This window comes from Euwallacea similis, chromosome 13 (genome assembly GCF_039881205.1).
Source record: "Euwallacea similis isolate ESF13 chromosome 13, ESF131.1, whole genome shotgun sequence".
Classification (NCBI taxonomy): domain Eukaryota; kingdom Metazoa; phylum Arthropoda; class Insecta; order Coleoptera; family Curculionidae; genus Euwallacea; species Euwallacea similis.
The window spans coordinates 2,774,661-2,790,511 of NC_089621.1; the positions used below are offsets into that span (position 1 = coordinate 2,774,661).

Genomic DNA, 15,851 nt, shown 5'->3' on the forward strand with positions numbered 1-15,851 from the left:
GAGTCGTTTTAGGTCAAACTGTAAAATTTTATTCATAAAATTTTCTGAATGAACGGTGTTGCGTAACAAGTTGAGTGTACTTGCAGTGGCAGCAAGACGCTTTCTCCGGCATTTAAGAGGTATAGAAACGCTTAAAATCGGCGATAATTATTCACTCGATATTATTTGCTATTAATCAATCTGTCATAAAGCCGATAAGTGGAGTAGCTTTCCCATTTTAATTCGGTCTATAGAGCGATTCGGTGCCACTCCATCTTGTCGCTTGAAACAATTTTGACCACAGACCAGTTTCGATAGGCATTAATACGCACATGCTCCCATATGCAAATCGACGGCCTTAAACATCATTCCTGAATCTATTGTTTCGTGCCACGATACACAAAGACAAAGCGTCACTCCGAATTGGGCAATAACTCTGACCATTCGTCCCATATGTTCGCTTAATGATAAATAGCGATTTATAAATATTAAACTAGATTCTTACAAGATTTTGTCCTGCCCACGATTTCCTGCCCGTTGGCCGCCACAGGAAAAATGGTGGACGTAGGCCGCGTTCGCAGGTATTCGGAAACATGTTGGTCGCATGCACGGCACGAGCCGAGACTTGAGCCACCACACTTTGGGTTTTGATTCTCAATTCCTTATTAAATGGCTGAGAAGGTCTACCCTGGACGCATCATGACGATGACGAAGTGATGAATTTTCTTCTTCAGAGGTGCCTTGATTCTTTAGTACTCAAATCTGTGTGTAAAAAAGAAAAAACAGATTTACTTCATTATTTCATCCGTTTGTTGCACAGGGTGTCCGAAAATTAGTGAGCCAAAAAGAAATGCTCCGTTATATGGCCGAAAATAAGAAAAAATGCTTAGAAAATATGTCCAAAAATACCTTTCAGAGGAGCTGCAGTTCTTTTAAGGAGGAGCTATGACAAAGGCTTTATTGCAATGATGGCAAAGCGGTTATTGTTAAAATCATCAAATTTCGAATTTTAAGGTAACTGGACACGTTGAAGAAGCTGATATATCCCATTTTGCAAAATGTCAACCAGAGGCGTGCATTTTGGATTGGGTCTTAGGAAGATTTTGCACTAATTTTCTTGGATACCATTTTTTCAGTAGCATAAAGACAAATCATGAAATTTCAAACTACTTTTCATAAAAAAAGCTATTCTTAATTGACATATATCATCATGATATTTTAAAATATAATGATTAGGTATCAAACTAGATACGAAATTTTCAAATCGCGTTAACTCGAAAACGATACACTCTAGAGATGTTAATTAAGAGTACTTTTTTCATGAAAAGTAATTTAAAAGTTCATGATTTGTCTTTATGCAACTAAAAAAATGGTGTCCAAAAAAGTTATAGCAAAATCTTCCTCGGACCCCCTTCCCCCACCCAAAATGCAAGCCACTGGATGACATTTTGCAATACGGGATATATCAGCTTTTTCAACGTGCCAAGTTACTTTAATATTCCAAATTTGGTGATTTCAACTCCTACCGTTTTGCCGTTATTACAAAAAACCTTTGCCATAGTTTCTTTAAAGAACAATAGCTCCTCTGGAAGGTAGTTTTGGGCATATGTTTATAAGCATTTTCTTCTTATTTTCTACCATATAATCCACCATTTCTTTTTACTTCATTAATTTCCGGACACCCTGTATATTATTTTCAAAAGAAACGCAAAAAACATATTTTAGATATTTTTGGGTGATTTGAAAAAAGAGTACTTAGAAGTACCGTCAGGAATTAAAAAAGTTTATCCTGGAAAATTAAAACAAAAAATATATATCTTTCACTAAAAGTTAAATAACTCAAAGTAAAATTCTTATAACAAAAAATATTGTCACATAGAATATATAAATAAATAAAAGTTTGCAAGAGTTGCATTCAACTAAACCGAATTTCACACACGTGATACGATGCACACAGTACAACTTTTGCACTAAAAATGACAGATGGAAATATGAGTTCAAGCATGCGCACCAATCCCAACGATATGTGTTCCTTGCAAGTATTGACATGCAAGAGCGATCGAAATACGTTCAAATTACAGAACAGTGGTGGAAAATATCAGCAAGATTTTTAGTAACGTGGGACACTAAAGGGTTAAAACACTTTGCTGCAGCTACCTTTATCGCCTTTAGAGTAATTTGAGTCTTGATGACTCAGAGATTTCGGAACTAACTTGAGGACGCTAATGCTCAATTTTTTCATATCACACCGTACACCATGCGACTTTTTCCCTAAACACATCTCTATTATTTTTCGAGAAATATAAGCGAAAACGAAAGTAACTTGAATCTGAAAATTCCAAATTGCAAGAGAGAGAGTATTACGTTGAATTGTCCATGATCTTGGAAAAATTACTGAACCCAGGAGAATCACATAACACGCCTTCTGAACAATGAAAAACTAATATATTTCCTTGGCTGAAAGATGAACCAAAGCTCGAGAGAACTAGACAAGAATTTCGGAACGATACATTAAATTTTCCATGAAACAATGTGAAACCGAGGAGAATAAAAATTATCGTTTTCCTAACAAGGGCGGAAACGACATTTACCCGCACGAGCCTACAAGTCGATTACGAGAAAGACACCTAGCATGAGATCTTTCCGCTGACCTACGCACCCTGTATGGGGCCTTTTTCTTCAAATTAAAGAATTAAACGTGCGTCAAATGTGAGTGACTGCAAATTACTTTATGCAGGCCTGTAAGTCCACTTGCTTCATCAGTGAATGGATGATAAAAGAATGGGCGCACTTACGCACCTGCAGAACGTGATTTTACGGCCACTCTGTTCAAAAACGGGTAAGTTTTTTATTCCTGTGTTTAACTTCTTCAATTATCTGCTCTATTTTATAACTACAGGGTCCTGCAGTAGTGCGTCATATGCATTTTTCGTGCTATCGAAACATTTAGAAGCCAAAAAGGTACAATTTTCGGGAACTTCGTAATGGCTGGGTTTAGGGGTAAGGTAATGCTAATAAAAATTGAGAATTTTTAAATTCTGAACACGATACAGTCAAGAAAATTGGGGTATTCCCCCCATGGGGTTGGAATAAGCAAGTTATTGAGGTTTGATGTCATGCAACTTCGGAGGCCTATTTCGCCGGTTGTGGAGGACTTTTTTTTAAATTAAGGCACATCAAAACATAGCTTATTAGGTCCTCTTTGAGCCCCAAAAGACTAACTCCGAAATTCACGGCGGTTAGCGCACAATACCGATTTCCGTGGAACCTTGCAGTTGTCAAATTTTTCTGAATAACTTGGAAACGGTAAATTTTAAATGTAAAACACCTTAGATAAACTGACTTTAAAATTTTACGAGAAATCCGAAAATGGCAATAAAATTCGGTGGTTCTTTTGAAATAACGCAGCCGTATATCACACTTTTTGGGGCCACCCTGTACATCAGAAAACAATTTCTGGAAATACACCCTTGTGTTGTGCACTCCTGCAGAAGAAAAAAAATTGCTAACTGTGTTGGTATAGAAGCTAAGGAAGTCTGACGCACTATTGCAGGACCCTGTATACTCAATGCCATTCTTGTTCTATCTATAATAATCAATTTTAACGGAACAAACGATCGCAAAGCAGATTTGCTTGCAAACACCGTGTATTTTCGAAACAGCCCGAATTTAAGAAATGAAGCAATTTCGGACATGTTTACAGGCACTTTTTTCCTATTTTGGCCAAAGGAATGGCCCCTCAAATTTGCGCTGTATGCTTAGACAGCACCCCGTAGAGTGTCTGCTGAAAATGTAGTTATTCAAAGTCTACCATTGAGAATGAATAATTGAGTAACTTATATAACTAAACTCGAATAGGCAAATACGGAGCCTTAACGCAATCTAAAGTCCATTGTAAAACTAAAACGCTGTTTGTTACAGTGTCAAGCCGATCAGAGGCTTAAACCAGCTCGCTCCAAATCTCGCATTCAGTTCCAGCTGGGGCGAATTAAGTTTATTATTTTCCGAAAACGTTTTCGGCGGGATTAGCGCCAAAAGCCACTGCCCGATGAAGAGAACAAAGAACGAGAAAAAATGTTAATGCCTTAATAACAATAAACTTGAACTAATCTGAATACTGGCATTGTTCCAGTGTCAAAACGGTCGGACGTACTTAGGCGAAATATTTCGTGTATAGCAATGACATCAGCAGCAGCAGCATCACGACAGGCAGTACCATTCAGTGGTAGTGGTACCATGGAAGGCGCTTCTTAGTCCGCCAGAGTCAACGAACCGTACCAACGACGTTCGATTTGGTTGGGGCACTGGTTAATTGCTCATGGGGCTGATTTTTATTCCCGCATTTTATCAAAGACGTACTGTAATGCTCAGCTCTGCCAGATTTAGTGCGTGCGACGTCATTTATTCATCAGAGGAATTGGCAAGAAGTACCGAACACGCGGGACGATACGTCGCAATGATAAATTAGCGAAATTTTAAATAATGTCCCCCCTTAATTGTTTGGGGTTGATTAATTATTTCTATTTTGGGAGATTCAGTCACGAGGCATATAGCAAAACTTGTCATGAACAACGTTAGGCCCCATAGAAAGCATATTGCTTGCAGCTCCTCATAAACGAAGCTTTTTAAGTTCATATAAGGGCTGCATGTTGTTGACATATCCCATCTACAAACACGGTCCTCTTACTGGCACTAGTAACCAACAATCTACCGGATAACTCTGAACCGACCGAGAGCAAATAATAAGTCTCTTTAAAATATTGATTTTAACTTGTATTAGTATTTAATCAGCACATAATACACGGGTATCCTAAAGTAGTCTACGGAGACAAAGTTAACAAAAGGCATCATCTTTAGTAACACTGGCGCTTAGATTATTGAGCGAAGTCGCCGTCAAATATTTGCTAATGCACAGCATCGGACTCAGTTGGCCGCAGCATTAGCATTATGAGGACAGTGGTGAGGAGTAAGGCTAAAGACGACCCTGATACGTGGCCAAAGCGCCAGACGATGAAGAAGAAATGTTATGTCAAGAAAGGCATGAAGATGTTTTATGGGATCCGTTCCCACAAATCTTTGGGCAGCTAATTGATAGGACAAACCGACGAATTTGGCTTAGTCAAATTGCCCATCAAGAATTATTTTAGTTGGAAGTTTACTCGAAGCACCAAATTCGATAATGAGCTTGGAGCCCTAACGTGCGACATTCGGCGAGTCTCGACTAGCGAATATTCGGCAAATGCCAAGTAATGTCCCGCTATATCCAAATATTGCGAAATACACGGATGTGCGTATTGAGAGCTCACAAATTCGACAGTCGCAATACAAATAGTTTGGCGAATACTTCGCCAAACGTTTTCGGCCAAACAGCATCTGAGGATTCGCCAAGTTCTGAATAATTGCGAATATTATCAGAAATAAGTATTAACTCCATTTTTTTCCGCGATAATTGAGAAGGTACAACTTTCCGAATTCCCCTCCCTTTTAGCTGCTTTCAAGTATGTTTTGTGGTTTAATAAAATGCGATTCTCTAGAATCATTGATCCACGACCATGGGCAATCAATCTTCAATGTTTTGTAACCTTTTCCGTCCCCATGGGCCCTTCAGACGAAGGGAGCCATCAAAGGCAGATGCAAAAACTCCACAAACCAATTGAGTGTTTGTTTTACCAAAACCGGAAAAAATGGGCAACGGTCGCCTACCGTGTGAATAGCAAACAAGAGGATTCATTCCATTAATTGGCTACTTGGAGTTATAGTACTATCTCTGAAAAGTACCAACACGAGGCGCATAGTGGTACCCGACCCCGTGCTGAGAAATGTTGATTTTATGACCATATTCATGCGTGTAACGCTTGATTGCTGTAATGGGATTTAGTCGTTACTCAATGACAGAAAATTTTATATTATATCGGATTTGATCCATTCAAACTTACTAATGATTAGATAAGAATTTTTTGTAGTTGGGTATTTCCCATCAGCCACGATTTATGAATGAAAATTAATTTTCCGTCTCGTAAATTTGACAGTGATGATAATGGAAGAGTTATAGTGGCATCTCTGTTTTGCGTCAAGGGCTCGTAAAGTACACTCAGAGAAATGTTTAAAAATCCAGGTTTCTGCTCCACAAATCGCTAAGAATTGATTTATGGACGAGTGGCAGTAAATGCAACTCATTGCCATTGAGAATAAATGAAAGTTCCCCACGAAAACGACTCTTCAGAACAGGAAAGTTCTTTCAGTGTAGCCAGAAATTATATCATCGCTCTACGTCTGGCCTTTTCCGGGAATGCGCACATCCCTCCGTTGGGAAAGCAGAAAATCGATATAATGGAGATTTATGGAAGTTTGTCCCAATAATCGCCAGTTCTTGGAAATTTCTTTAGGGAGGGATCCATTCAAGGCCAGCTCCCGACAGGAACACGAAAACAATATATTTTCGATAAAAACACCAAAAGCATTCCGTGCATTATGGGTACTTTAATAATCGAACCCTCCAAGGCATATTTCCTTATATAACCAAAACCCCAGAAAATACAATAATTCTCCATCGTCAGCATCAGGACGTTACGTATCCCTTGACGACGGCGTCGCGCGTGACGTTAACAGGGTTTTGCGTGCGTCAGAAGGTCGACGCGTTTACGTAACAGGCGAGCGCCGCGACGCTCATCTGCGTGGGCGATGGTGGCAGGATAGGACTGCTGGAAAATGTCGAAAGCGACGACCGTAAAGGGTGAAGGTTAAGGTTATCCACGTGCACTGCAACTGCAGTTTTGCGCTGATATGATGGATCGGTTTTGCGGAGCTGAAAGGCCTGTGAGACAAGTTTTGGCAAAGGTGTCAGCAATTCGAACTCGATCCCCTATTTGCAGGGAGTCTCAGAAGACTTCACGTTCTATTTATAAGTCTACCGACGTTACAAGTTCTCCAGCGGGAAAAGTTTAAGTGAAACCGGGAGTGGAAAACGTGGCTTCGGTTACGTACCAGCCGCCCACGAGGAATTACACGTAAAATAGGACTGAAATAGAAAGACACGTGAAGACGTCTCAAACTCAACATAGAATCCAGAATTGCTCTATGCAAAGATCGATGATGAGCTATTTTCTGAGACCGAAAACTACTCAGAACAAGAATATGTCCAATAAAGCGGGGTCTCAATATATCTTGGAATTTCCGTGTATGACGGTTTAAGAACCTATGTCGCCATCTACCATCGCAGAGCGGAGATTGTAAGACTTCCAGAAATATAATCAATGAAGAAAATTAGCCATACACCAAATCATCAAGAAAACGATTTTTTTCTAATTTCTACTAGGAACATGATATTTTGGAAAATAGGGAATTATCGTTTGTGCACTCTATTGCAAATCTCATGTAAAAAACCATAAAATACTCTAACAATAATGAAACAACAAAAGTATAGCTCTAGCTCTTACTTAATTTCTCCTTCACGCTATTCAACGCACCAATCAACTTCTCAACCCCCTCTAAATCACACTCAAAACTGATTGAATTCCCACAAGGCTTCAAGTCAGCACCCAAAGTCAAACAAATTAGTTCAATTTGACAAATTGGTTCTCTAATACTCGTTAGACTTGAAGACCCCACCACCCATTTTAGCTTCCAATCATAGTTTTCCACTAAAGTGTGCCCACTGCCTACAAGTTTTTCCTTTATGACCGAGTTTATGATGTCTTTGCGACGCAGATTGTAGACAGTCTCGAGGCTTTTTGCTACATGAACAGGGAGACCCTCAGGAACTGGAAAATTCTTATCAATAGCTTTGTGGTGGTAAAAATCATGGACAGATTTTTGAAGATTTTCCTCTTTGTTATCTGAGTTAGAGTGTAACGTGAGGGTGGATATGCTACGGTGGAGGTACTGAAATAATTATGGACAAGTTAATATTATATGTAAGTTAATACTGTAAGGAAGCCTACCTCAGATAATTCTTCAATAGATTGGAAGCTGGAAAGGCTTTGCTTTGTTGTTTCGGTCATAGTGGGGTGTAAAATCTTCTTTCTACCTATGTTTTCACTATTAAAAAAGGTAATTAATCGACATTTAGATCATAAAATTAATATTTGATTTCCATAACATTCATTTGTTTACTTCTTTTTCTTTAGTAATTTGATTGCCGTGTTCGGCCCAATCATTGGTCTGCTTCATGCCAATTCGACATTTACGTCAATTGTCAATGTCATCAGTCTCCTCGGTCCTCTCCCCTCCTTCTTTACTCACCGGCACCGCCATTTTATTCATTTACTTCCGTGGTGTGAATGTTTCTGCGTTTTAAAATAAGCATTTTGCCAAATGGCTGAGTATCTGGCTTCAATTTTTGGGACTGAAAAAGACAAGTAAGTATTCCTTTTCAATTTATGGTATAAATTTCAATAACCATCTTTCTGTTTTAAGGGTAAACTGCTCTTTTTACTTCAAAATTGGTGCCTGCAGACATGGCGATCGTTGTTCCAGAATCCACAACAAACCGACGTTTTCTCAAACATGTTTATTACAAAATTTGTACGTAAACCCTCAAAATTCCGCTAAATCTGCGGATGGAAGTCACTGTAAGTACCATTTGTGATTTTATTGTAGATCTGGAGTAAACGAATTTAGTCTTCAATTCAACACTATAGCGTTTGGATTTAAATGTTGTGGACACATGAAAAACCTTTTGTTATATATGTATTATTCAGACTTATTCGGACACCCCTTATAGACTTCGTTTTAGTGAAGGCCTTTAGATTGTTTTGTATATAAAATTAAACCAAAATTCGGAACTGTCAAGCACAACCCCTGTTTATCATGTGCTACTACAGAATTTAATTTTTTGGACCAAAATTTATAATACTAGAATTCTACTATTGAATCCTCAATTTTTAAGATCAAAATACTATAATATATGATATGTGAATATTTAAATTATGTGAAACAATTTGCACCTTTTCATTCCTCTTTTTAATCATTAAGGTAATAAGAAACCAAACTGGAGTATGTGTTACTCCCAAAAATTCAGAAAGGATAACAATAGTGATTTTCCACAGCGTATCTTATCTCAATTTAAATGCAAGAGAAACTTTAATTTTTCAGTGGTTGCTAATGTTTCCGATGAAGAAATGCAAGAACATTATGACAATTTCTTTGAAGATGTTTTTGTTGAGTGTGAGGATAAATATGGAGAAATCGAGGAAATGAATGTATGTGATAATCTTGGAGACCACTTAGTAGGAAACGTCTATATAAAGGTTGCTTTTTTCTTATATTTTTAAATCCTTTAATTGATGAAATGGACTTTTCAGTTTAGGAGAGAAGAAGATGCAGAAAGAGCAGTAAACGACCTCAATAATCGTTGGTTTGGGGGTCGTCCAGTTTATGCCGAATTAAGTCCTGTGACTGATTTCAGAGAAGCGTGCTGTCGTCAATATGAGATGGGCGAGTGCACCCGATCAGGATTTTGCAATTTCATGCACTTGAAGCCAATTTCGCGAGAGCTGAGGCGGTAAGTCGACAATTTCAAGGAAAATTTGTGAATTAGAAGTTCCTTTGCAGCTATTTGTACTCGCGTAGAAAAGGAGGACGTGGTAGTGGAGGCGGTGGAGGTGGCGGAGGAGGAGGTGGTGGTGGAGGTGGTGGAGGAGGAGGTGGCGGTGGCGGAGGTCCTCCAAGGGGACGATCCCGATCTCGCTCTCCGAAACGTGGTGGAAGATCACCTTCTAGGCGAGGACGTTCAAGCAGCAGGTCACCAGGGCGCAGGTCTGGCAGAAGTGGAAGATACTAACTTCCTTGGTCAGTTTTATGTTCTAAGAAATATTCCCAAAAGGTAACTTAGATTAGTTTTTTAATATTCTTTTGTGTATCTTAGAACAAATAATGTATTTGACTTTTCGCAAAACATACAAAAAGAGGAAAATTGAGTTGGTATATTTCATATTAAAAACTAATAAATCTCACTGAATCTAACAATAGCAAACTAACAGTGAACGTATATTTTTTAAAAATCCTAGTAGACGTAGGGAAGAAATTTATGTACAAAACGAAAGTGACAATTTAAAGGCCTTCGCTAATGGTCCTCATAGCGGCTATGTTTATAAAACACGTAATGTTGGAGCATGAAGAATATATCGAACAGCACTGAAAAAAGACCCAGACCAAATTTTGTTGGGTCTCCGAAAATTGACACCCAGTCATCTGTAAAAAAAAGTTAAAAAATAGAAAAATTAATATAATTTTGTATGGAGATCTTGTAAGTGAAAATCAATAACTGATTGCAAAATTTAACATTCTCGTATACTGTGTATAATACGACCAATATTACATGCATGTCGAGGTCAAAATGAAAAACAAAATCTTGGACGAAACGCGTTGGGAAACTACTATTTTATGTAACTCGCATACTTTTGCGGACCTCGCTATGCCGCAAAAATGTTCTCGTTACACAAGGCCAACGTATCCATGCATCCTCATCCTCCCTTTCCGTGTCTGATAAAGTTTCAGGTTCTATATACGACATAGTGTATTGTATATACAGGTAAGTACAGACTAAATATTATCTTCTTCAGAACGTGGCGAAAAGGATATAATTAGAATAATTATTTGTCGTTGGATTTTCGAAATTTGCAGATAATATTACGGTAAGTTATTGATATAAATTCTTTTTTTGGTAATGTTACCTCCCATTCAGGGTAATATTTGTATAATTTATGTAATATAACTGAAATTTCTTTTACTAGGATTATAAGCTGCACGACTGGGGTTCTCCTTTCGGTTCTGGGCGGCCCTACTGAATCCTCTAAATTATACAATATTTCCCTATTTAACTGAATTTGTAACCTGAAACTATTGCTGTTTACGAGGTCCTCATGCTAAGCATTCTTACCTGGACCACACTGTATTCAACTCCATCAGACGTAACTACAAATTCTTACCGTAATTGTAGGCATTTAGTATCATCTGAAGCATACTCAACATGCCACCTGTAAAATCTAAAAGAATATTGCCTATACTCCAGCCTGAAGTGCTTTTTCTCCTGTAGTTCATGTAAGCCTAACAATTAAGAAATTTTCAAATAAGTCTTCAAGTTTCATCTCCAGTTTCGACTTACCTGTGGCACATATTTAATTAAAGTAATCGTCAATTTGACATATGAACAGAAGTACAGAAAGTCTAGCCAATGAATCACAGCAAATGCTGCCAGATAAATTGATATGATCACGAAAACCCCGAAGATTACTGAAAAAAAGTTCTTATCTCCCTGCCTGCATTAAAACTTATGAAAATGTACCAAGAATCACCCTTGCAGTAATTGACACCCTTTGATCGGCCCTCTCGTAGATCAGACATTGATATATAGTGAAACTTGTCAGTATTACTGCATGAACGGCGAAGAATATGTCGTTTACTTGCACAGGATTCAGTCCTCTGGGGTAACGAACCGAGTACTCCTCCTGCAAATGGAAAATTTTATTATTAATAGCTGAAATTAACACTTAATTAAAGGTGAAAACCTCTGTTTACCATTCAGAAGTAACCGGAGATGTACACAAAGAAGTTTCTCTTCTTCACATAATAAGCCCAATTATCTTACCTTAATTTCTGGGATCAAGTACAAGCCCAAGTTGAACACGGAATACAGAATGAAACCCATGAAGTTCAACGATAGGAAGTCAAAATTTAAACCAATGACACTGAAAAATATTAAATTTTCTCACAAAAGGGCGTCCCTGGGGTTTCAAATTACCTCTTTCTTTTCCAATTTATGTACGCTTGAGGATAGAAGGAAATCGACCATGCAACGAAATAGACCCATCCTATTATCGTCGATATGGTGTTCAGGGATGCGACTTTGAAGACGGTGACTCTAAAGTATATATCGTCCACACTAAACAAAATTATTAGTATCCAGATGTTTACGTTATATTCAGTCATACTTAATCTGTTGATTGGTGGTATTGGAAAAGATATCGGTTTTCCCAGCTCCAGTTGCCGTAATTTGCAGAGGTATTGATACATTAGGTTCCAAAATTTTTAAACCTATTGTAGTTAGATTTATCCTTGCTATATCCGAATGTTGCACTATGAAATTTAAGGTGTCAACGCTTGCAGTAAAATTGGATCTAAGCAAAAGCCAGGAGTTATTGTCTTATAATTTAAACTTAAGGCTACTTACTCAGTTATTAGGGAGACAGTTTCGCCTTCGTGTAACCTCAACGTTACATCATGTTTATCTACTTTTAAAGTACTATCACAGACGCAATATTTCGCTAAAAAAGTCTCATTAACAATTGATTAGAATAATCGAATAACTTACCTAATATTAATACTATTAATGAAGCTGGAGTTATAGTGTTCAGGTGCATGTTTCTATAGTTAAAAAATACAACCGGTTATTGTTAATTAATGATATCAATAACTTAATTGATAATTAATATAAATTAAACTTGATTGGACTTTTCTTTGCTATAACCTTGTGCTGTAGGCGCAGAGTCGAATTTTTTGATTAAAATGTCGCAATTTGTTTATAAACATTTAGAGTGCGTACATGTCTAGTTAGCGAGGTCAAATTTAGACATAATGTGGGTCATTTAAATGGATTTAAATTTATCAAATAGACTCTATTATCATTTATTTAATAATTTTCTGTTTTTTACATTATGATGATCTAGCGATTTTTTTGGTTTTCATGCCACCTGACATGTTGTCTTTGTATAATCGATCAAATGTTTAACACAACAGTGATAAGGAACAAAATCGTAACATTCTCTTGTTGAGCCAGTCTAGTATAGAAGTACCAAAGTTTTAATTTTTTTCTGCTGTTTTATTGGATAATTCTTGAGGAAACCTTATAAACTAATCCTTAGATTGCATCAATCTATGTATTTTGCAAATATACTCTCACTCAGAGGAAAGACTTTTTGTGTGACTCATTGAATTTCACACAAAAGCATGAATTATTCACTTTTTTTAACTTCCTTTTGTCGCTTTCCCCTAATTTCTACACTGTGCATGTATTCCAGTCAAAACTAAATATGCAGATTTATTATTCATAGCCTTTATTACCACATTTTTGCATTATCAATTTGCAACGCAACGTAATTTTGGGTGCATTGTTGCCGTGGGTGCGAATAAGTCTCGGTGTTTCCCGTATGAATAGATTTGTTTTTAGTCAATTTGGGGTTGTTTCTTATCCCAACCACAATTATTGAAGAAGTCTAACAATTATTTTTTGCAAAATTCGCATTCCGTAGAAATGGCCATTAACTGTAAATGTAGTCAATATTGCAACGAGTAGCAGGTGATTGTGGGCAACCCAAAATGCATGTAGACCTGGAAACAGAACAGTCCTACAGTAGTTTATACTTTTAATTTATAGTTTATATGTAGAGGTGCTTTCGGCATGAGTGAAGAGCGATATTTTGCTACGATTGCCAGGTTTTGCATTGCTACGGACTCAAAAATTACATTGAAAAAACCCCAATTTCCGAATACTTTAATTTTTGTTAGGAAATTTTCATCACGTAATTTAATTACTTCATATTTATTCATTGTACCCGTTTCTATGTAAATGTTAACAATTCCAAACTTCAGTTTCTTATATATGCGGGCATCTAGCGCAACGAGATAAAACAAACATCAGCAGAATTTGAAGTTTTAGGCAGTAAATCTCTTTTATTTTTCACAAATTGTTGCACTCGTAAAAAAGTTATCGTGTATAATTTGCACAAAATGACCATTTCCGACTCATATAACTTACTGCTCTTGCCTGCAATTCGTGTGTGAATATCAATAAATAGAAATTCTTTTAAGAGAAAAGTCCTTTATCTGGATCGACTAATGAGACGCCATAAAGGCTTGTTTGTTCGGGATGAACAGCTTGAAGAGGAGAGCGGGGTTAACGATGGCGGGCGGAGGCCATAGGTAAAAAGCAGCGATAAAAAAGTGGGTTTGTTATAGGCACTCCATCGCTATAATTCATTGCTCCCTTGTAAGTTTTATGTCGAATATTCTTACTTGTATATATTGATTTGTATGTTATATGTTTGTAAGAAAAGTGTGGGTTCATTTAGTCGTGAGATCTGTAACTAGTGTGTAAGGAGACCATTGTTAAGAGTGAGTAACTGTGAAACTAGTACAGGTGTAAGACTGAAGCAATAGTAATAAGGCATATTAAAGTGTTCGCCAGTGAATAGTCATTGTGATTAGTGGATTGTTAGTTGGCAAATTGTAATTGTGTTTTTGTCGAGCCATTAAATAGTGTTTACGTCGAATGCCAGTATGCTGAAATCATTCCAACCCCGAAATCGCAACAATATATAGGATTTAATTTTGAAAAGAACAAAGAGTTTAAGTTTGGAGTTTTTAGCATTTACGCAAAAGTAGGTACAATGAGTGTGAAGTAAATAATAAAATAAAATTGCGAAATGGAAATTTGCCAGCAACTCTGCTTTGCGGCCGTTCATTCCACTGGTTGCCATTGATTATTACAGATAGAGAATGAAATAGAGCAGAAATGGTCACAAAATAAAGCAGAAAAAATTAAGCAAAAATGAGATTTAGTTTTGAAATGTGAGTCAAAGTCAACATATGGAATAAATGGATAGAAAACGTACCCATTTTTTTAATAGTGGCTTTCTGCTGTTGTGTAACTGCGCCTCTTTCAAAAGGGTCCTTTCTCTAACTCTATGAACCTAAATTTATGAATATGAGACGAGTAAACATGATTATTTTAGATTGATTTTCGTGGATTTAGCTTGGAAGAGGAGTATTTAAAAATGTCTTTATTTCAATATAAGTATTTAAATATTTCATTATTTTTGTCTTATAATGTGAAGTCTGGAAAGGTACATCGGCTCGTTTTGTTAACTCCCATAATAATAATACTAATAATTACTTTTATTAAATAATCGTTTATACTGCAGTGCCGTGTACAATCTCATAAACTATATATTTCTTCTTGGTATCAAAAAGTCATATGACACACCGTCAATATTTCATACTTTAAGTTAAAGTGGTTATCTAAGCTACTAATAATATGTCTGCCTTATCCAGTCAATGACACACAGATATTAATTCTACGTTCCCATTATCATACTGAACATTTTGCCGGCAGCTTACCTTTAATAATAACCGTTACAGAATTACGAACAATTACACTCAAGTTACATTTATGAAGCCTCACGAAAGTATTTATTGATGAAACACGTCCATACCGGCTGATGGCCGACCTGAATAGCATGAGCACTGAACGCAAACTAAAAATCTCGCATTTCTGTAGTCACTAGTCAACCTCAGTCATTGCGATGTGACCGCGAAATTCACGCCGGTACTTCTATCTGGTACTACTCACTCATTGATCGTCTAATGCATGTACTTATAAATATCATGTTTTGTCTATTTATATCTAGGAATTACCACTTTTATGGTAATGAAGATGAATGCAAACAGAGCTGGAATGAAGCACACAGTCGTAATAGGTCTAAATCTTCCCAAACCTCTATGGTGGCTTATCACAATGTTTAGTCATATTGCCGCTAATGCTACTCACAAATTCCATATATTACCATTTAAATGTTACATCAAACTAGCTTTCTCTTGTTGTTGTGTGGCTGTCCAAATGCAGTAGATAAATTAAGTTCCACTTTACTCAAGTTGGAATTCTTTTAAAGAAGCTGTCCAATTAATTCATTATTCTAAATCGTCCTTGGATCAATTGCAATCAATGTAAAATCAATTTATTGACCGCACGCAATCGTCCGTCAGAATTAAGTAGATTGATGATTTTTTCAAAAAAAGAGGGTAATTGGAACCGTGAGTCTGAGTATTTGTTAATATTATTAATTCTGGGAATTTTTATTGACATCAAGTAATTGTTG

The 15,851-nt window shown here is 36.9% G+C and overlaps 3 protein-coding genes across 3 annotated transcripts; 1 reads left to right on the forward strand and 2 right to left on the reverse strand.

The window, feature by feature from the left end:
* Positions 1 to 7,327: 7,327 nt before the first annotated feature.
* LOC136412868 (uncharacterized) lies at positions 7,328 to 8,133 on the reverse strand. The gene is made up of 2 exons (XM_066396071.1): positions 7,920 to 8,133; positions 7,328 to 7,860 (listed from the first exon to the last, which is right to left on the reverse strand). The coding sequence occupies exons 1-2, from the start codon at positions 7,977 to 7,979 to the stop codon at positions 7,405 to 7,407; spliced, it is 516 nt and encodes a 171-aa protein (XP_066252168.1). The 5' UTR covers positions 7,980 to 8,133; the 3' UTR covers positions 7,328 to 7,404.
* A 62-nt stretch (positions 8,134 to 8,195) lies between these two features.
* On the forward strand, positions 8,196 to 9,958 carry LOC136412867 (splicing factor U2af 38 kDa subunit-like). Its single transcript, XM_066396070.1, has 5 exons — positions 8,196 to 8,336; positions 8,395 to 8,549; positions 9,073 to 9,227; positions 9,282 to 9,481; positions 9,532 to 9,958. The coding sequence occupies exons 1-5, from the start codon at positions 8,293 to 8,295 to the stop codon at positions 9,758 to 9,760; spliced, it is 783 nt and encodes a 260-aa protein (XP_066252167.1). The 5' UTR covers positions 8,196 to 8,292; the 3' UTR covers positions 9,761 to 9,958.
* Ctns (Cystinosin) lies at positions 9,889 to 15,319 on the reverse strand. Its single transcript, XM_066396069.1, has 10 exons — positions 15,094 to 15,319; positions 12,290 to 12,342; positions 12,149 to 12,242; positions 11,910 to 12,095; positions 11,720 to 11,860; positions 11,567 to 11,666; positions 11,264 to 11,426; positions 11,084 to 11,211; positions 10,908 to 11,025; positions 9,889 to 10,170 (listed from the first exon to the last, which is right to left on the reverse strand). Exons 2-10 carry the CDS (start codon positions 12,336 to 12,338, stop codon positions 10,043 to 10,045), a joined length of 1,107 nt encoding a protein of 368 aa, XP_066252166.1. The 5' UTR covers positions 12,339 to 12,342; positions 15,094 to 15,319; the 3' UTR covers positions 9,889 to 10,042.
* Between the last annotated feature and the right edge of the window lie 532 nt (positions 15,320 to 15,851).